Source organism: Lepisosteus oculatus, chromosome 15 (assembly GCF_040954835.1).
Source record: "Lepisosteus oculatus isolate fLepOcu1 chromosome 15, fLepOcu1.hap2, whole genome shotgun sequence".
Classification (NCBI taxonomy): Eukaryota; Metazoa; Chordata; class Actinopteri; order Semionotiformes; family Lepisosteidae; genus Lepisosteus; species Lepisosteus oculatus.
In genome coordinates, this window is record NC_090710.1 from 19,447,845 (window position 1) to 19,469,022 (window position 21,178).

General features: G+C 40.0%; 1 protein-coding gene across 2 annotated transcripts; it reads left to right on the plus strand.

Moving 5' to 3' along the window:
* The first annotated feature begins 8,014 nt into the window (after positions 1-8,014).
* LOC102686980 (eosinophil peroxidase-like) lies at positions 8,015-18,075 on the plus strand. Of its 2 annotated transcripts, none has more exons than XM_015363739.2 (15): positions 8,015-8,107; positions 8,616-8,678; positions 8,996-9,083; positions 9,619-9,794; positions 10,239-10,371; positions 10,653-10,782; positions 11,217-11,423; positions 11,795-12,152; positions 12,537-12,697; positions 12,848-13,106; positions 13,595-13,765; positions 14,285-14,522; positions 14,855-15,054; positions 15,553-15,604; positions 16,780-18,075. In XM_015363739.2, exons 1-14 carry the CDS (start codon positions 8,056-8,058, stop codon positions 15,564-15,566), a joined length of 2,250 nt encoding a protein of 749 aa, XP_015219225.2. In that variant the 5' UTR covers positions 8,015-8,055; the 3' UTR covers positions 15,567-15,604; positions 16,780-18,075. The 2 variants fall into 2 exon arrangements, with proteins under 2 accessions (XP_015219225.2, XP_069035198.1); XM_069179097.1 differs by lacking the exon at positions 8,015-8,107 and adding an exon at positions 8,108-8,189.
* Positions 18,076-21,178: the final 3,103 nt, after the last annotated feature.

Here is a 21,178-nt window from a genome sequence, read left to right on the forward strand (position 1 = left end):
ATTGATTGCACTTCATTCTGCTTGGTGATCACCATCCTAGGAAGAAAGAAAGTGAATAAGCTTGAATCCCTTTCACAGTAGTGGTCATTGTGTTGTATTTGTGTAGTAGATCAGTTTAAAAGCAGTACACTGTTGTCAAGGCCTGTATCTATAATAAGGTAAGATGGGGGAGCTACACCAGTGCACAAGTCACAAAGGACCAAGCAGAGGTTGATTTAACTTAGAAAAAAAGAAAGGGGAACATACCTTCCAACATGCAACAGATTTGTGTTTTTTCTTTTTTCTCTTTACTTTTCAGTGTGAAACTATCCCTCTTAATCCTTATAATTTGTTTTACACCAGGTACTCATTTGCTTATCATTTTTGGATTTCTATGCCTGCCACCAGTAAGAAACCAAATAGATTAACATTTTTGCATTAAAAAACAAATTGTGCGATAAATGTTGCCTAATTTATAGAATATGATTTATGCGTTATGTTAAAAAATAAATGTTAAATTAACTGCTTTACTGTATATATGCAGTGCTATATAAAATGCATATTATTTTTTCAGTTTAATACTGTTAGTAAGTTATATATTAATAATTCACCTATTTGAGATTTTATAAGTTTCTCATGCTGTGTGATTGGTTTTATATGATGTATTTTGTATCAGGATTAATTATATTGGTAATAAGCACAACGACCTAGATGTGTGTGGTTCGTTTTCCTCTTTCCCTGTCTCCGTTTTAGTTGGAAAGCCATTTAAATACTGTAATAATACTGCCTTTAGGAAATACACACATACAGTATAGTCTAATCCAATCTCTGAGCCATTTTTGTTCTGAACCAAACCTTGGGTATTCAGCCATTATTTGTGATTTGGAATTTTGCATTTTCGCTCTTGTCAAGTGCAAGGTCTCTTCCTTACTAAATTCAGTTTTAGACCCCTGTGGAATTCACAGATTCTAAAGCCTGTGCTTGCTGAACGATTGTTCATAACAGTTTGTTGCTTCTACCAAATGGAACTGAACAGTCAAGTAATGGGGTTGCAATTGACATCCAGTGAGGCTGATCTTAGTCTTGATCATGCATGAAAGTATATCTTTTTATAAAGATTTACCTCTCTAGTTACTGTGAACATCAGTATTTAAAAGCATTTCTCAGAGATTATTCAATTTTCACATTTGATTAAACATTCTAGGGAAATTGCTTCATAACCTGAAATTCAAGTCTTTATTCAAGTTGTAGTGATTTACATTTCAGGATATATTAATAATTTCCTACAGGTTCCCTGTGCTGGGTAGTGCATTACAAAGAAAAAACTCAACCAGGAGCACCAAGAAGCTTTCAAAAGAAATTGGTGACAAAGCTGCCAGGGGGTAATTTCCTTCACTGCATTTCTTCATGCCTGTTTGCTTGTACATGCCATTAAACCTCTGCTAATTATTCAGGTTTTATGTTCACTAGGAGTTCAGCCTTCATTTGTACTCTTTATAAAAAAAAGTAATAAAAAACAGGGTAGGGTAAAATATTAAAGCACTTGAGGAGCTTTCAAAAGAATTCGGTGACAAATTTGTAGAAAGACGCAGATCAGAGGATGGGTACAATATCCGCATCAGCATGCATAGGCTGCAAAGGAACAAATAAAGGTTTATTCCATGTTGAAAAGAGAAGAAAAACACAACATGTCGGCTGTGGAGACTTCTTTGTGTGTGGGAAAGAGAGGAAAGTGAGCAAGAGCATCTAATAAAGCATGGGAGAACAAAAGCTGGGAGTGGAGAGGAGGTGGGAGCAGATGAGAAGCAGAGTGGGCACTCAGGTGGTGTAAAGTCGAGAGAGTTGAAGAGAGGAAGTCAAAACCTGCAAATGAATAGAGAGGATTAGAAGGAAACAAGTCTGTTGTTGGGAGAGGGGGGATGGTGTGATCCTCGTTTCAGGATAATGATGGTTTTGGATGTCTTTCTGCAATAGGAGTTGAGAAAGTTGAGAGTTGAGGGCCCTGTGAATAACGTGGGTGGCGTTGATGAAAAAAGTGCATTTTGAAGCCTTGGTTTTGGAAATCCATGTCATCACACAAAGTCGTCAGAGCCTGAGGAATTGTGAAAAGGGGAGAGAATTTTTAGTATATGTGGGGTGAAATGAGTTGTACAGGTGATAGCTGTGTGGTTTGTAATAGAAGTAGAGAATCGTGGATGGTAAATGGATAGGTTTATGTCTAGAAACAGAAGAGTAGTGGAAGATATGCTAACTGTATACTTGAGGGATGGATGGAAGTTGGTCAAGTGATGCAGGAAGTGCTCTAGATGGTCGTTACAGCATGTGGTGGCACCGACGCAATCACCAATGTATCACCTGTAGAGGTCAGGGACAAAGCTGGTGTAGGAAGCAAAGAAGCATTGTTCTACCTAGCCGACAAAAATATTAGCATAGCTGGGTCCCATCCTGGTGCCCATGGCGACTCCACTAACCTGCTGATAAAAAAGGTTATTGAATGAGAAAGTATTAAGTGTGAGGACCAATTCCGCAAAATGTAGAAGATTTTTGGTGGGTGGATCAAGCACTGTGCGTTTGACCAATTTGTACTTAAGGGTTGTAAGAACGTCATTGTGGGGAATGACGGTGTATAAGGATATGACGTCCATGGTAAAAATGTAACATTCTGGGCCCTGAAACTGGAAATTGTTAAAACATTGGAGGGCATGGTTGGTGTCCTTGATACATGAAGGAAGCCCTTCAACCAGCTTTCTCACAAGGCTGTCAAGAAAGGTGAGTTGTAGGACAGTGGTGTGCTGAGACGATGGGGTGTCGGGTTTGTGGCTTTTGTGGAGGAGGTAAATTGAGATATTTGGGGATGTTCAACAATGAGACGGTTTGCCTTCTGGGAGAGCTCCTTTCTGCTGATCAGAAGAGAGATGGTGGATAGAAATTTTATTTTGGTAGTTTGTGGTACAATCCTGTGGGAGAGGATGGTAGGTGAAAGTGCTAGACAAACCCACAGTGCTTGATCCACCCACTTCAAGAAATCTCCTCTACCATCGGTACCACTCTATAGGTTCTATTGAAGAACCCTAAAGTCAGACTTTCATAGTAAAAGTGCTGTGCAATGAGAATTTGACAGCATGAGCAGAATTTCATATTTCTACTGCTGTCAGGTGCCCTGAATCAGAACCGTACAGATCTGGCCACAGTAGACACGGTACGAGGAATCTACATTCATTCCTCTTGTTTCATGACCAAAATGACTAGGGCAAAGCAGGTAATAGCCTTGCTCAAAAATGGAAATGTGTTTCCAGAACATAACCACAAAATTGGGCAACACAATCAGAGGACAGGATCCTTAAATTGAACAAACAATGGAAGACTTACAGGACGTGGTTGAACGTTTTCATGAAATGCCCATTACTCTGTTCAGGCATTCAAATGCGATGTAAGATAAGATGGTGTGTGTACGAGAATCCATGGCTGTTGGACTTGCAAAATGCTATCCCTCTGTCACTAAGCACAGTCAATACACTACTGCACAGAACTGGAAAATATAAGGTGTTGCAATGCGATGAGTTTACATACAGTATTTTGCACAGTCTTCCCTGCCCATAATGTTAATTTGATTCAGAAATGCATGGCATCCTTTATATATAAATGGTGAACCAGTGGTTTAATAAAAGCAGGAAGCTGGAAAATGAGCTCAGAAAGAGATATATTAACTGTAACACATTAACTGTGCTTTTCTTCGCTGTAATGAGATTTCCTTGTAAAAAAAAACTCACTACCTCCCTTTTTAGGAGCAAAAGTCATTTAACTGGACTTAAAAACAGTTTAATGTTTTGAAATATTATTTGCACATACTGTACCCAACAACTGAATCAATCTATCAGGAAGCTCATACAGAATGAACATTAATCATGGGATGTGTCATACTGAAATCTAATTTCATTGTTGACTTTTCTGAAGACTAATAACAGGAGCAAAAGAATAAACAGGTTTTCCAGTATTTAAACGTAAACAAAATTTCCCCTTCATTGGGGGAAGATTTGTCTTGTGGTTGGAGTGTTGAGGAGTGTCACGTCTTACCTGCTGGGAACAGTCAACGAAAGGGAAATCACTCATTTGTTTTTCTATTATGAACTTCCTTGTATTTATTCATTTTAGTTAAAACCCTTTTCCAGATTTTTTATTTGACATAAAATATACAATTATGATACTTTTCATTATTTAACCAATAGGGTAATCCTGTCTTTTTCACACAAAACATGACCAAACATGAATGATAAAATTCTAACTATGATGTATACTGTCTGAATAACACATAAAGGATAAGGCTACAAATATATGATACAAAATGCAATTAGAGATAAGATTTTTTTGTGGGGTTATGGAAAAACAGAAGAATATTTGTGCTTTACTGCGCATTCCCATGCTCTTGCATTTACAGATAAAGCTTGTTAAAACTTGCATGACTTTAATTACAGTGTGTTTTAATTCTATTGACTGTCTCTGCCATTCTTTGTGTTATTTTTATTGAAGGGTTGAATGAGGAGAGTGGCATGGTAGTGCAGTGGTTAGCATTGCTGCCTCACAGTGCTGGGACCCTTTGCTTTGACCTGGGGTGTGATCTGCAGGTTTGTGTGTTTTCCCCACGTCCACGTCCAGTAGGTTTCTTCCGGGTGCTCCGGTTTCCTCACATCCTGGTCCAGTAGGTTCATTGGCTTCCAGGAAAGTGGGCATCATGGCAGTCATGATCTTGACCAGACAGAGGCACGATGGTCTGCTGCTGACAAGGACAGTGCAAGTGCTGAGCTCCAGATGGTGGCACTGGCAGTGCCCCATGTTGTACCAGCAAGCTTAGAGTTCAGATTGTTCCTTCTTTTGACCTTGGCTGCTGTTGTCTTTAAGTCTCCTGGAAGGTAAGTGTCAATTTCACAATGTTAACACAACTGGACTTGATTATCAATAAGCTCCACTCACCTACCAACTACCATACTCTCATGAGATAGTTCAGAATTCAAGAATTGTAAAAGGTTGTTTTTTATTTTTTTTAATTGAATGTTAAGTTTGTATTTATTGTATTATTAATCTGGAAACTCTTTGTGCCAAGATTTCAAATTCTGACCTAAATAATGTGATGAGCTTCCTGAGCTGCAAATGTTGAAACTAGCTAGATGTTGACCACCTACAGTACACCTTGCTTTAATAATATGTTGATTGTGTAACTATTCAGATGGATGAGCTAAGTATTTGGTGGAAGCACCTATGGCAGCAAGTACAGCCAGAAGACCTTTTGGTTACGTCACTACCAACTTTGCAAGCTGACCTCATGCAAATCTTGCCCTTTTCTCCTGGCAGATTTGTTCAAGTTCTACATCAACTCATGCCTGCGGATTGCTTACAGTATGTCTCGACAAGCTTCCTAGTTCCTGCTAACGAGAAGCACAAGTAAACATAATGTCACCACCGCCATGCTTTGATGTCTTATATACAAAACCACATATTTGCAGTATTACCACAGGAGATGTTGAGGAGTTTGCATTCTTCAAACAATAAATAAATTCATTATTTTTACAAATCAGTTTCCAATGTATGCTTACACACTGTATACACAAATAGTCCACAACCTATTGATTAAAAAGCCAATAGGTACTATGTCATGAAACTTAAAGTATTAAACCCAACTGATTAATTGCTCTGTATTAATATTCTATGATTACTGTCTGATTTATCATATTTTGGGCCTCAATTTTGTGTAAGTAAGAAATATAAAAATGTTTGAAGCTTGGAGAGGACACATTGAAATCACTCAAAACTGGAAATCTGTTGAATTAGATTGTCTGCATTCCTAGTCTGTCAAGGATAGCTGCAGGATACATACTGTATGTTTCTGTGGTATAGTGTATTCTGTATGATATAAATTGATAACATATAACTTTGATACTGTGTGGAAGGTGGGGCAGGGGTTAGCTGGTTCACTTCTGGACTTGGGGTGCTATTATGAGTGGAGTTTGTTTGTTCTCCCTGTGTTTGTATGGGTTTCCTCTAGGTGCTCCAGTTTCCATGTTTTACCAGTGTGTATTAATGTAGCAGTAATCCACTCCAGAGTATGCCTTGCTCATATATGGGGTTCCTAGGCATGAGGTAACAGATTGCATGTGTCCAACACAGCAGATTTGATAACACACACCCTGTAGTGACCTGTTCACATCCTATAATGTCTTGTTTCAAGAAAACAATAAAACATTTAAAGCTTACAATGTGAAATATGTCATATAAAACAGGTACTGCTACACTTGTTATCTTTGTTGCATGTGAAAATGCAGGTTCATTAAACCTGCTGGAAATGTGTCTGTGATTTCATGTAAAGATAACATCAGTCATCCAGTCATACACTGATCATTGATAATCCGAGTCCAGCATTATGCACTTCAATGAACACTTCACGATTCATCAAGATTTATCAACCTTGGTTTTCAAATGAACTCCAGTTGTTATTATGCCTATACTTTATAATCTAAATGGGCTAAATGGTTTTTATTAGATGTATTTGACAATGACAGCCTTAAATAAACATTTTCAAATAGGCAACATGAGGTAGGTATCATAGATAGATAATACTTTATTAATCCCGTAGGGAAATTGATGTGTTACAGCAGTCCAGCCCAAGACAAGCAAAACAGACATCAGAATGGTTATAAAACAAAAGACAACAAAATAAATACAAATAAATAAATACATAGGTGTGTGCAAAATGTGCTGATCATAGTCACTGTAAAAACAATAAAATATGTGCAAAATGTGCATAGGTTTATACAGACTGATTGTCCAAAAAGTACAATGGAGTAAACATGCTGTCCATAGAGGAGCAAATGAAGGGCTAAAAGTCCTAGCCTAGGGCAGCATTATACACCCTGACAACCTGCCTCCTGCAGAGGAAAGACCTGCGGAAACGTTCCCTCGAAAACCGTAGCTGGAGCAGTCTATTGCAAAAAGTGCTCCGCTGCGCAGTAACAGTCCCATGAAGCGGATGAGAGGTGTTGTTCATGATGGCTGTGAGCTTGGTCAGCATTCTCCTCTCAGTCACCACCTCCATGGGGTCAAGGCTCATCCCCAGCACAGAGCCAGCCTTCTTGATGAGTTTATTGAGCCTATTTGCATCTTTTGTCATGATGCTGCTGCCCCAGCACACAACAGTGTAGAAGATGGCCGCCACCACCACTGATTCATAAAAAATGTGTAGCAGTGTTCAACACACACCAAAGGACCTGAGTCTCCTAAGAAAATAGAGTTGGCTCTGACCTTTCGTGTACAGGGCGTCAGTGTTACCAGACCACTCCAGCTTATCATCCAGGTGTACCCCTAAGTACTTGTAGGAATGTACGCCCTCTATGTCCTCACCCTGGATGGAAACAGGGTTCAGCGGAGACTTATTCCGTCGAAAGTCAAAGATCATTTCTTTGGTCTTGGTGGTGTTAAGCTGGAGATGGTTAAGATGACACCCCTCCACAAAATTGGTAATCAAGCTCCTATATTCCTCCTCCCTCCCCTCTCTAATACACCCCACAATTGCAGAGTCATCCAAAAACGTCTGCAGATGACATGTCTCAGAGTTGTACTGTACCTGAAGTCAGAGGTGTAAAAGGTGAACAGGAATGGAGCAAGGACAGTCCCCTGTGGAGCCCCAGTACTGCTAACAATCTGTTTGCTTTAGTTCTTTACAGGCAGTTAGATGTTGCAATGTTAGCATTATTTTTTACAGCATATAGAGTAAGTACAGAGGTGTTCTAATTACCATATTTCTAGTTTAAAAAAAATTACTAGTCAATTCAAATGTTTACCTATTATTCTGTTAATGTGGCCACAAAACACATACTGTACAGTAAGCCCTGCCCTCAAAATACATTAAATTCTTTTAATTGGTTTTGTGATGTAGATTTGTTCAGGAAATATGTGTTGGTTAAGGAAGAAGGAAATATATTTATTGTTTCTATTATGCCCTGGAAAGTTAAGAAAGACAATGATTTACATCTGCATTTGCTGATGCTTTTTTTGCACTAGGTGAGGCTTCGTTGGGATATAAAAGGGATGCTGATTCTGACGTTTGTCACCACTTGCAGAGAAGGATTTGGGATTGCAGGTAAGATGTGACGGAGAAGTGCTAACATGTTTTATGGAAACTGGAATTCTGAACTATCTCATGAGAGTATGGTAGGCGGTAGGTGAGTGGAGCTTATTGATAATCAAGTCCAGTTGTGTTGACATTGTGAAATTGACACTTGTCTGCAGCTTGCAACTTTAAAACTTTGTGAAGTTTCCTTTTCACTTTAGATTTTAAAGATTCAATTTGTGCTTAGCCACTGAATGAAAATAAAATAGTTGAGAACCAGAAAACACTGGCTCTCCTGATCTTTTATTTAAAATGTGAAACAAAGCTGAACTGGCCATCAGTGGTACAAATTGTTTTCACTTGTTTGTAATGGTAATGCCAGGGGAAGCATGCAGCATTTATTTCAAAGCATTAGCAGTTAAATTGTGCTGCATTTATAAAATGTTCTTAAGTTCCTAGCACAGTTTGCTTTACATTCAGAATGCACACTGCTTGCTCCTGTTGGGATCTCTTCTTTCATGCCTGTCCACTTTTACAGAGATGCCTCGCCTTCTACTTGTGGCAGTTTTTGTGATCTTCTTGGCTCTCCCTGCAGTCTCAGGTGAGTCAATAGTCTCAAGATAGTCCCAAAGAACAACAGTGAAACAGTTTAATGTCGACCATGTTATTAGACAGTATTGAAATTAACTTACAATGTGAGCCATTTTCAGACAGGTTCTATACAAATTTTACAAGTATAAAAGCAAGAAAAATATTTAAATAGCCATCTGTTTTGAACATATTTACTCTACATTTTAACACCTGCTGGCTATTAATGATCTATTTTTTGTATCTTTGATATGAACCCCCAAATCCATGTCGATATTATAAAAATGTACAAATACTTTTGAAAATAATCATCCCTGGCACTTTTTTCAGACAAGCATGGTGCCAGTCCTTTTGTAAAGAGGGCTGTGGAGAAAGCCATTCGCGCAGTAGATGCAGCATATAAGTATTCCAGAGAAGTGTAAGTTACTGACATCTCCTGACTTCAGCATTGAACTGTAATGTCTGTGTCAGTATTAAAATGCAGACAGTATGATGTAATAGTTAGAAGTCTATAACCATTATACTGTATAACTGTGGAAGGCTATAACACTTCTATGGAAAATGCAATATATAAAAATGTTAATCAAATATATTAATTCAAATTTAGATTTATAAACACTTATCACTTAGTGTTTGTCTCTTTAACAAAATTGCACCCAATATGTGAAGAATCCTTATTTTACACAGACACTCTTTATATTAAATTTTCATCACTAAATAAATTAATGATACACCAAGCATTGGTTATCAAAGTGAGGTAGTAATATTCACATCATTATGGTGCCCTCAGTTTCAAGAGTGTAACAATAAAATAATGAGGCAAAAAAGTTTAAGCTGTAAAACATCACATTTCTTGCCTTTAATTATACTTACAATGACGTTTTAGTAATATTTTTCATTCTAATAGTCTTTATCAGTCCCCTTTCACGAGCTCTGCTGCCTGGTTTGTGCAGGAACCTGGCCAAGCTCCAGTCGGTTTCTGTGAAGGCCTCTGACAGGCTGTCGTTTCTCAAGCGCCCTGCCCGGGACACGCGCACTGCAGTACGTGCTGCAGAGTACATGGAAAATGCACTGAGAATCATCCAGGAGAGAGCCCACCACATCCACAAGCGCTCACTCAATGCGACAGGTCAGCTTCCAGAAGACACTTTGTTCTGATTCACAAAAGAGAAGAATTTGCAAAAATATTATATGTTCTATTCAGTGTCTTACCTTTTGAAATTGGGTCCTACGGTGAGCAGTGCTATTATTTAATTCTACACAGTGGAATCTCTAGTGTGGTTAATGTTTAGTATTGATTTTCTTAATTGGACTTAGAGGAGTTTTGGTTTGCTTCCTTAATCCATCAAATGATCAGATACGGTTCACACCAATATTAAAACTGTGGCAACATCTCTGTCAAATGAAATGAATTTGATTTTTCTTCATAACAAAATACAAGTCTTCCCTCAAGCAGAAGTACTTCTGCTGTCTGATTCAGTAAAGAAATACATTCGACTTCATCAAAATCTCACAATTGTCTTTCAAAATGTGTCTGCAAACGTGTGGTTTTTCTCTCTGCTCGGTCCCGCAGATCTGCTGACAGATGATGACTTGAACACTCTTGTCAGGCTGACGGGCTGCGCCGCAAGGACCAGGTCCCCATCCTGCTTCACCACCCCCCTGGTGGACAAGTACAGAACCATCACTGCCGTCTGCAACAACAAGTGAGCGCTCAACAGCGCCTCCCTTAGGGGCCATTACTGGTGGTATGAATCCACCCTCCTCTGGTTTTCACTGGCCTGTTCACATATGCAGTACGCTGTGTTAGCAGTGCATCACCGTCTAATAGAAATCAGAGGGCTAGTTAATGAAGGCTACTCCTCTCCACAGATTACAGTCCCACTTCACAATTCACATTTCCCAGTGCTAGATCCAAGACTGTTGCCCCTTTCACACCACAAATGTTAATTAATATTATCCTTGTATTTCAATTTTCAACTTCCAGAAAGAACCCTCGCCTAGGGTCTTCCAACACCCCATTTGCGCGATGGTTGCCTCCAGAGTATGAAAACGGGTTATTCACACCCCGTGGCTGGGACCCCACAAAGCTCGTTAATGGACGACTCCTGCCCTTGGTAATGATCACCTGAGTTTCTCCTGTCTTATATGACATGATATAGCACACGCTGACACAGTGCTGTATAGAATACCACCTACATGATGTTCATTTAGTCTGTTTCCAAAACATATTTATGGGTTTGGTGTAGGGATATCAATTACCTTTTAAGTAATTGTTTTATATGGCTGCTCGTGGATTATTTACTGTATATTCATATGTCTGCATACAGTATGTAAGGGTTGTATTTTGTTTTATTCTTAACCCTCTTTAGCTGTGTCGTCCTTGGCATAGTAGACACTAATCACTTTATATCACAGGCTAGCAAGACCTCACTTAAGTGTTAGATGTGCATGCTCATTAGCGTACCTTTAAGAAGCCTTACAAGATGACTGCTGTTCACTGTGCCCTTTGTTACCTTGAATGGGTCTGAGGCTGTGGGTTCTCACGCAGGTCCGTGAAGTCTCCAACAAGATTCTGAGCACTCACAACGAGGATGTGGAGCATGACACGGTGTACACTCATCTTCTTGTCATATTCGGCCAGTGGACAGACCATGACCTGACATTCACACCCATGTCCCCCAGTATCCGCTCCTTCAGTAATGGCATCAACTGTGATGCCAGCTGTGATCAGGCCAGTCCTTGCTTTCCCATCCGGGTAATGAGCAAACTATTCTTTTTCATTCCAGTTCCATTTCTACCCTGTGCTTAATTTGAATAGTATGATAAATTTTCCTTTTAAACTGTTTCTCTGATGCTTACATTCACTCTATCATTTATCATTTCGTTAGCTGTAGGGAGAATCATACGAAAACCTGGAAATTCGTTTTTAACTCTGATTGGACTATTTGCAGGTTGCTTTGTTCATTCAGTGTTATAACCTGGTTCAGGGGCCTAGTTTCTAATCACTTTCTAAAAGAAATACACCAATGGGTCTTGTAGGATTATGTACTGGCCTTCACATCCCTACAATGGAAAAACCACAATCTGAAAGTCACGGGACTGATTTAGCTTCTTCTCTATTCACAGATCCCATCTAATGACACACGAATTCAGGACAGATCTGCCTGCATCCCCTTCTTCCGCTCAGCTCCAGCCTGTGGCACTGGTGACAATGGGTACGCGTTCGGAGCCCCCAATGTCCGCCAGCAGATAAATGCTCTCACTGCCTTCCTGGATGTGGGCCAAGTGTATGGCTCAGAGGAAAGCTTAGCAAAGACCCTGCGCAACCTCACCAATGACCTGGGCCTGCTTGCTGTCAACCAGGAGTTCACTGACAATGGGCGGGAGCTCCTCCCCTTCAAGACAATGTCCATCAACATGTGTGCCACCAGGAGGAAAGTCACTCAGAACAACAGCCTGCAGGAGATCCCTTGTTTCGTAGCAGGTAACTCTCCTTGGGGTTATTCTCAGAGCACATACAGTAGCCGATACCACAAGCAAGACGTGTTTCAAAAAGTAGCATCTGTTTAATTGTTGTGAAATTGAGTATTTTCAGTTTAAATCAGGTTACAAGATAATTAAACATACATAACAACATACAAAATAATTAACCATACATACAGACAAGACAACAATTTTTTACTTGCTTGACTGCTATACAAATCAAGATGAATACAAGTGTATTACTTTGCTAATTTGGCAAGAGTTGCATGTGGTACTGTTAAATGATGTCTGTGAACTTCTTAATTCTCCTCTTGATAGTGCACCAGGATGCCAGCAGTAATTTCATTCATGCCTGACTATGGCAGTGCCGTTTCTCTCACTGCAGGTGATGTGCGAGTGGATGAGAATATCGGCCTGACGTCTGTCCACACGCTATTTGTCCGGGAACACAACCGCCTGGCGCGGGCCCTCTCCAAACTCAACCCACACTGGAGTGGAGAGGAAATCTACCAGGTGGCCCGGAAAATCATGGGGGGTTATCACCAGGTACGGCACAACATGGAGGGGGAGAGTGAGTAAAACTGTGGGAGTGAATGAGTAATTCCATCCACCTCCCGTTTGTATTTCTTGTCTCTCTGCCTCAGCTTGTGTTTTTGTTGCTTTGCCTGCAGTTGTCTACTTTCTGCCCCCCTGCAGGTCATGACCCTCCGGGACTTTCTACCACATATTGTTGGTCCAGACACAATGGCTAGACTCCTGCCTGCATACACTGGCTATGACGAAGGCATAGATGCCAGTATTGCCAATGTCTTTGCCACAGCTGCATTCCGCTTTGCCCACCTCATGCTACAGCCTTTCATGTTCCGGCTGGATGAGAATTACAAAGAGCATCCACAGTTTCCCAGCGTCCTGCTGCACAATGCCATGTTCACACCCTGGAGGGTGGTGTTCGAAGGTATTATCCCTGTGTGCTCAACGCTAATTACTGGCTTATAATATATAGGACGGTGCATGCAATTTTGAGAGGTGGCTCTATAAGGATCTCGGTGTGTGGCCACCTGTTAATTGAGAAAGGCTGCAGAATGATGCACCGCTAGTCTGAGACTTGGGCATTCTAGGGGAGCGATATTCCATGCAAGGGAAAAGAGCTGGTAGGTTCATTGGCTTCTGTGAAAATTGGTCATTGTCAGAATGTGTGCGTGCCTGTGTGCTCTATAATGGATGTGCACCCATTGCTTGACAGAGTAGACTCTGGCTCCTGTAATGGATAAAATGGTTAGAAAATGGATGGATGGAAGTATATACAGCTGCAAATAATAATTAATGTAACTGGGTGAAAATGCACACTATTCTCCACTCCAAATGTTCTATGTGAGTAAATGATGCCAAACATTCTCACGAGTAGCTTCAGATTGTCCACATTTTTCATCATCATGCGTGCAGGAGGAATTGATCCACTTATCCGGGGTCTAGCTGGCCGCCCAGCCAAACTCAACACCCAGGAGCACATGATGCACGACGAACTGAGAGAGAGGCTCTTCCAGCTCACCAGCAGACTGGCCCTGGACTTGGGGTCTCTCAACATGCAGCGTGGGAGGGACCATGGCCTGCCTGGTGAGCCCCTTGCTCTAGGGACTGATAGGGCAATCAACACAGACAATTGCACCATTCACAGGGATTCACATGGCTCTATTTTCTTTTTTCCTTTTCTTTGCTTTACACTGTTACATGGGTTTGCCAGGTTGATGGCTGTATAGAGCAGTAGCAACAGTTACAAAAACATTTTTCGGCAGAGCGGTGGCTCTGTAGCTAAAAATCTGTGCCTGTGGCTGGAAGCTTGCTGGTTCAAATCCCACAGCTGGCAGAGGAATCCTACTCTGTTGGGCCCCTGAGCAAGGCCCTTAACCCCAACTGCTCCAGAGGTGCTGTAGCTGACCAATGACCAATCCTGCTGGACTGGGGTTCTACTAGATCAAGAGCAACTGTGCTTTTAGAGTTACAGCCTGGTTAAACTGCATTTTTAATTTATTTAATGATTTATTCTCAGGTTTTACTTTGGGGTTTCAGATTGAGGTTAGGTTGCTGATTTAACATGTACGTACATGTGACATGTAACCTGTGCTTTCTGTATAGGGTACAATGCTTGGAGGAGATTTTGCGGCCTTTCAGACCCCAAGAATGCAAAACAGCTTGCTGGTGTGCTTAATAACAAGGACCTAGCAGACCGACTCCTTGAGCTGTATGGGACGCCCGAGAACATTGATGTCTGGCTGGGCGGCGTCTCAGAGCCCTTCGTCAAAGGGGGCCGTGTGGGGCCACTTTTCGCCTGCCTCATCGGCACACAGTTCCAGAAGATCCGAAATGGTGATAGGTAAGTTAAAAGAGAGAGGGAGGGAAGATAGTGCCTTTGTGGAGCTGAGTGGTACAAGAGTGTTATGCATGGGTGGAACACAAGACAACTGCCATTAGAGTCAAAATGCTCAACAGCATGGGAACACAGTGGATTTCTCAGTGGAGCACCGCTACGTGATCGACACACGTTATTCTTGGTACCTCCCGCCATCTCCCTTCGCTAAAAGCACACGTCTTAATAAAGAAAGCAGGGAATAAAGAGAGAGAGCAAAAAGAGGACAAGTACGGCAGTGAGAAAGAAAGAGAGTGGTCTGTGCCAGCTGGTGATGAAGAGGCAGTTTGCTCTTGCAGGCTCTGGTGGGAGAGGCCGGAGGTTTTCACCAGGAGGCAGCAGGAATCCCTGAGCCGCGTCTCCATGGCTCGTATCATCTGTGACAACACGGGGATCCGGGACGTCCCGCAGGACCCCTTCCTGTACCAGCCTCGTGGATCAGGCTACACCAGATGCTCCGAAATCCCCAAATTTGACCTCTCACCCTGGAAAGTGGCAGGTAGGTTACTACCCTCTCTGACTCACACCCTAGATCCGTTTCATACTGAGTTTGCATAGACCCCCTGGATCAAGAACGTTTTCAGAGTCATTCCTCTTTCAACCTGACGAGCAGGGGCATTTTAACACACCTGTTTGTTATTCCTGGGATTTCCATGATTTTTGTCTATTAATGAAATACTAGAATCAGTCATAATTCCTCTCTGGTATACCTCTATTTGGAATAAGCAGTGAGATTAAGTTGAGCTCTTGTACCCTGTCCAGACCATGTGACTTGGAAAAGATAGGATAGTTTAGTAACATGGTGTAGACAGGTGAGAGAATGTTTGTTGGACTACTCAGTTCCAGCTTTGAATAACAGAGGGTAGTTACCGGTCCATGTTGGAGTGCTGGAAAATGTAGAGTATAATTAGGACACCAGAAAGGAACCAGTTTTATTAACAACTCTCTCTCTCTCCTCTCTCTCTCTCTCTCTCTCTCTCTCTCTCTCTCTGTTAAGTAACCGCTGCATAAAAAATGTCAATCTGACACAGCAAGACCAGGACAACCAGGTAAGAGGCTACAGAAAAGGTTGCATTAATGCATTAGCTCACAGGACTTATGATTTATTCTTTTGTTTCTGGGATGTTCATGTTGTCACAATTAAAGATTTAGCACACATGAAAATTTCCCTTAATAGTAGAGTATCATAACAGCAGTGTAATCTGAATTTAAATCTATGAGGTGCCAAGAGTCTAGGTGTTTTCTTGTGCTTTTGTCATGCTACAATACTTCATTAGCCCACCCTAAACCAGTGTATCATTCTTTTTGCCCCTGGAGCAGAGCAGACATCTATAGAATTAAAGCATTTATTATTTCATGATTGACAGAACTGTTCAAAGTTTGTGATTGTTTAACTTGTCACTGCATCATTACAGCTTTGTCTATCACATTATTATAAAGGAATGTGCATTTTGTGTTGCCTCTATCTCAGGCTTAGAAACCATTAAATTAAATTATAGCAGGAAGATCCAATTAGCACATACTGTAGAATATCATCAAACTCCAAAAATGTCTTTGTAAAGGCCATTTCATGAAATGGCTATTAATCTCTTAAGAATATGATATCATAATAAATGTTATAAACAAAAGGATATTATTCACTGCACTAGTTTGTTATACTGTTAGTACTTAATTGATCTGAATATCCCATCCAGATATTTCTTGAATTAAACCTGGGTATCTGTTCTGAAAATCTTAGTAAGCAGTAGCTAGTTTGATACTCCTACACCACTTTGTGTAAAGAAATACCTCCTGTTTTTAGTTTTGAATGTGCTTTTGTTGATTGCCATATGTAAGAAAAAAACATTGTCTAATATAAGCTACACACTGTGTGATTTGACCGTAAACTGTGGTAAACTGTCCACGATTTATGAAAATGTATAAATCTAACAGGGTCTTCCCAAGCAAAGGTTACACACTGTATGACATGCCGAGCTTACTGAGTATTCATCCAATTAAATGGAAAACGTCAACTTGAGATGTGTAGGAGTCCACAAACCTAACTTCATGCAAAATGTTATTCTAAACACTGAGCAATGAGATGAATAGGAAAGAATGAGAACAGGTAAGCCTGCACGCGTATTACTGTATTATGCCTTCTAAACTTTTCTTCCACAAGTGGTGATGGAGTCTGTATCTATTTGCTGCACAGCAGTGATGTCTTCCCCTTTTACCCTATTAACAGCTTGTAGCCAGGAAGCAACAAATGGGAATCTGTGAGATCCTGCAGTGGAGCCTATTGATCTCCTTTCACCTTGCCCTTTTTGACAAAGTTTTTTTTAATTGTCATTTAATTCATTTTGCACTGAAGCACATTGTTAATCTAAATGACACACCTCTACACTGAGGTACTGAGCACCACATTTTAAGGGGAAGGGAGACTTTATTTTGCAGAGAATTGACTATGATCTGTAATACATTTCCGAGGTGATGGGTTTAAAAAATTATTCAAATGAAAGACTGTGATTAGTGTAAATACTATTCAAGGAATCACGTTTTACATACTATAAAACAGCTGGAAACTCAGCCTTCTCATTGCAGAGTTTTAATGAAATTTCATTTTTTAACAAGTACTTATAAATGATGACTTCTTATCTTCATAAAGGTCTTTTTCTGATTCAAAACATCCCTTGGTAACTGATTTAGATGATTCCTCTGACTGGGTGCTCTACAATCTGTGGTCTGAAGTCTGTCATGAATGAGAACATCTTTGTCTTTGTATTTATCAGGAATTGTAATGTGATTTAATTAGAGTAAGGTGGTTATGTGGGATTTCTTCCAAAACAGTGTTCCTCTTTATTGTTTTGGTCAGTCAGACAACAGTAACCAAAGAAAAACTTTCCTTAGGATAGAAAACATACAAAAATTAAGCTTCTGAGGTGTACTGTTACATTCCTACTATAAAATTCCTAATATGGTTTTCTAGTGTCCAAATGAAATATGTACCACAAGGAATTCTGAAGGGTTTGGAAACAGAAGCTAAAAAGCCAACCACCCCAGCACTGCCAGCTTCCCTTTTACAAAGTACTTCCTGTAACTGATCCTTAACACTCTTCAGGTTTGTCCTGGAGGGGTGTGAGGCTGCAGGTCTTAACACACTGTTTGGATCATTTCCAGTCTACAGTACAGCTGGAATCCAAGTAGGTTTATTCTAGCATTTAGGCTTTGTTAACTGTATGAAAGAATAAACATTTCAAACATACATATTTGAATCGCACATACAGTATCACATTATATTCTTTGTAATATGTTAGAAACTCTTGAGGGCCATTACATTTTTACGTTGTGGAACATGATGATATGTTATTTAAAAAATGTTTACTGTCTTTCTGGTAGTGCAATGCTTTGTTTTACTACGCTGATTCATGTTTTTGATTTATTTAATGTTTAAAAATACCAAAAAACAAAATATGTATTCAATCTGTAATGCCTAAGCATATACTGTATATTCGAAAATAAAGAAAGAAATGCAGCAAAATAAGATTCACAATGTCTCTATCCCTTTGTATTATGAAAAACTGCTGTGGAGACTGGAGTGGTATTTCAATGGATCGTAAAAATTGAACGCCATTGCTTTTCTTTTACTGCAGGAATACATTACAGATTTCAAGCCACAGTTTTTGTAAACTTTTTGTAAGCACTTTGATAACCTAAAGGGTTCATTTGGCTTTGTAGCCTTTTTTTTACATCTGTACGTGGGAGAAATGAGCAAAATACCACTGGGTGAGAAAACACCATCTAATGAAATACTGTCAATGCTTCTTCTGATACTCGGTAACTTGACAGTTATACTTCAAACACACCATTAATATAAGGATCTTTAAAGGATCTTCTCCGTAGATTACAACATACGGTGTCCAGTAGACAATTTTGTAAAAACATCAAAGTGTGCCACTAAACAGTAGGTTCCAGAGAAATCAGTTTTTAGAATGCGGGTTTAACATTAATGCAGATGTCATTCTGGTCATGAAAACAGAACTGGTTAATAAACAGGTCACATCGAGCTATTATAAGAGACAATGGGCATCATTTGGTAGATATATGCACTATTTTGGTACACATATTCATTTTGGCACTGTGGCTCTTTCTGGACTATATCAACAAAGTTGATGTACTTAATAAACTAGTAACATTTAGATAATACTGTAACGCTTACGGCCGACAGGCACTGGTAAGAGCCGGCGTACCAGAGCAGGTGACGTCACCGCCCTTCCCTGTGATAGCAGGACCACAGCTACTGGGCTGTGGAGAGATCTCTCTTTAGCTCACGGGGCTGGGTCGCTGCAGAGAGACACGGGAGTCCCGGGTTCGAGCCTCAGTCGGGATGGGGCCGACCTAATGCGGCAAGGGCGCCCGCCTGAGCCCCCGTTGCGTTACAATACACAAGCAGTAGTAGGAGATGTGACCGTAGACAGTGACAAGTGAATAACAAAGGGAATAAACCGAGCATTGATCAGTGCAAAGGAACCCACAAAAGTAGTGAGAACATACAGTACAGTACACGATCCAGATCTTATGTCACGCATTCTGCACACACTCTCACAAACGCCGTCACATTCCCACGCGCACCCACTCAAACAGACGCTCACGCCGCAACTAATCTTCCTATCGCCTTTCTCTCCCGTCACTACTTTAACCCTCCTCTTTTCTCTTACCAGCGCTCCTTCTTTCGGTTTTGATCTCAGGGTTGACTCCTGGCCTCTCGCTTGTTTCCGACCTTGTTTGGACCAAATTTGGATTTGTTGTCTCGATTGAGCTTTCGCCTGCCCATCGGTTTTTGAGTATAAGGACTTGCGGTTTTTGTGACATTTTCTGTAAGGACTTCCCGCAACAGTGTGGGGGACTTCACCAACTTGAGCCCTGCACAGGTTTTTTTTTTCTAGCATAATTGTTGCTAACACTGATAGGTTGTTGAGAGCTTAAGCAGGCTTCACACCAAAGGGATCGGTTATTTTTATGGATTGTTCCGTTATCAATATAATATCAAGAAGCAATAAAAAACTAATTATTAACACCCCGGTTTTGTTAAACCGGGTAGAACCCACAGGCTTAAATGTGGTGATAATTTCTTAACTCTTGGGTTTGGAACCTACTGTTCTCAAACATTTTACTATCGGCTTGGGGTGCAGTAATATTTCTTGAGGAAACAGAGAACAATTATCCATTGCAAGGTTCATGAATGGGGTGGGGATAGAGAATAACAATTAAGCCTCAAGTTCATTGCATGTGAATGTAACTGTTACTGTGAGGTACTGTCCAATTTAGATACTACTCAGTTTCTAATTTGATGGGTCAGTGTCGTAGGGCTGTTACTATATACAGTACTGTAGTACTGTAGAAACAATACTAGTTCAGAAGAGAGAAATAGAGAAAGGTATATAAGATCCTAGTGGAGGCTGCGGGATGATTAAAAATACTGTTTGCAAAGCTAATAAAAGATGAAGTGTTGTAATTTTTTTTATTTAAAAAGTATGTAAAGTGTTTTAATCAAGAAAAAAATCCTATGTTGGTACTTCAAGCTGAGAAAGAAAAGGAAACTTTCACCAAAAGAACTTGAAAGGGAAATGAAGTTTAGTAAAACAGACAGGAAAGTAAGTACACATTTAATGTTACTTACTATTTTACTGTAAGATGCAGGTGTCTCAGAACTCAAATGGACAAAGCAAGTAAAACCAGCAGAGACCAGTGGGGTTCGTGGCTTTATTGTTAAAGGTTTTAAAGAAAAACCTTAATTATAATGACAAATAAATCATCCTTAACAAATGATAAGCAACTGTGGCTTTTACAGGTAAGTACTACCAACACAACAGCTCTCAACAATTTTTGCCATAAAATACACTTCTAACTCCTATTCTCCTATTATTATTATTATTATTATTATTATTCTAACTCCTATTAACACTGTTGCTGCTCCTGTTCCTACCCCCCTCTTCGGCAGTGAACTGCTATATTGAGACACCATTTTAGTCACAAACCAGGAATTACTCGAAGTTAAAATGTGCTTATAAAACATTTTTCATTTATCACCAATTATTGACTAATATACAGTATTGGTCACTAATTCTCACTGATGATTACACTGACAAATTTGAATTACAATCAAATCAAATTACAAATAATTTCAGTCAAATTACAAATTTGACAATTACACTCACTGACAAATACAGTATTAATCACTAAAAGACACTGACATCATTTACAGTATGTCAGGTGAATCTTCTGGGTTTTGCCAACTTTTCTCAAAGCTTTTCAAGGAGGTATTTTTGGTGGCATCTAGTGGCACACCCTGGTTATTGCCATTGTTTTATAGAACGACCTGCTATGTCTGTATTACTGGGGCAATACCGGTAATACAATTAACCAATAAGGGTAAAATTGATTTGAATTATTATTATCCACATGTGTGTTAAACTGTCACTGAACTTTAGGAGGTGCAAACCTTTGTATGAGAGGCTGAACTGAGCTCTTGATTACTTGCTTATTAAGGATTATCAGGTCATTCTGACAGAGGGATCTCTGTCACTGTCTCCGGACAGTACAGTACACCACATAAATTATGTGGTATATCTTCAGATTTTCTTAAT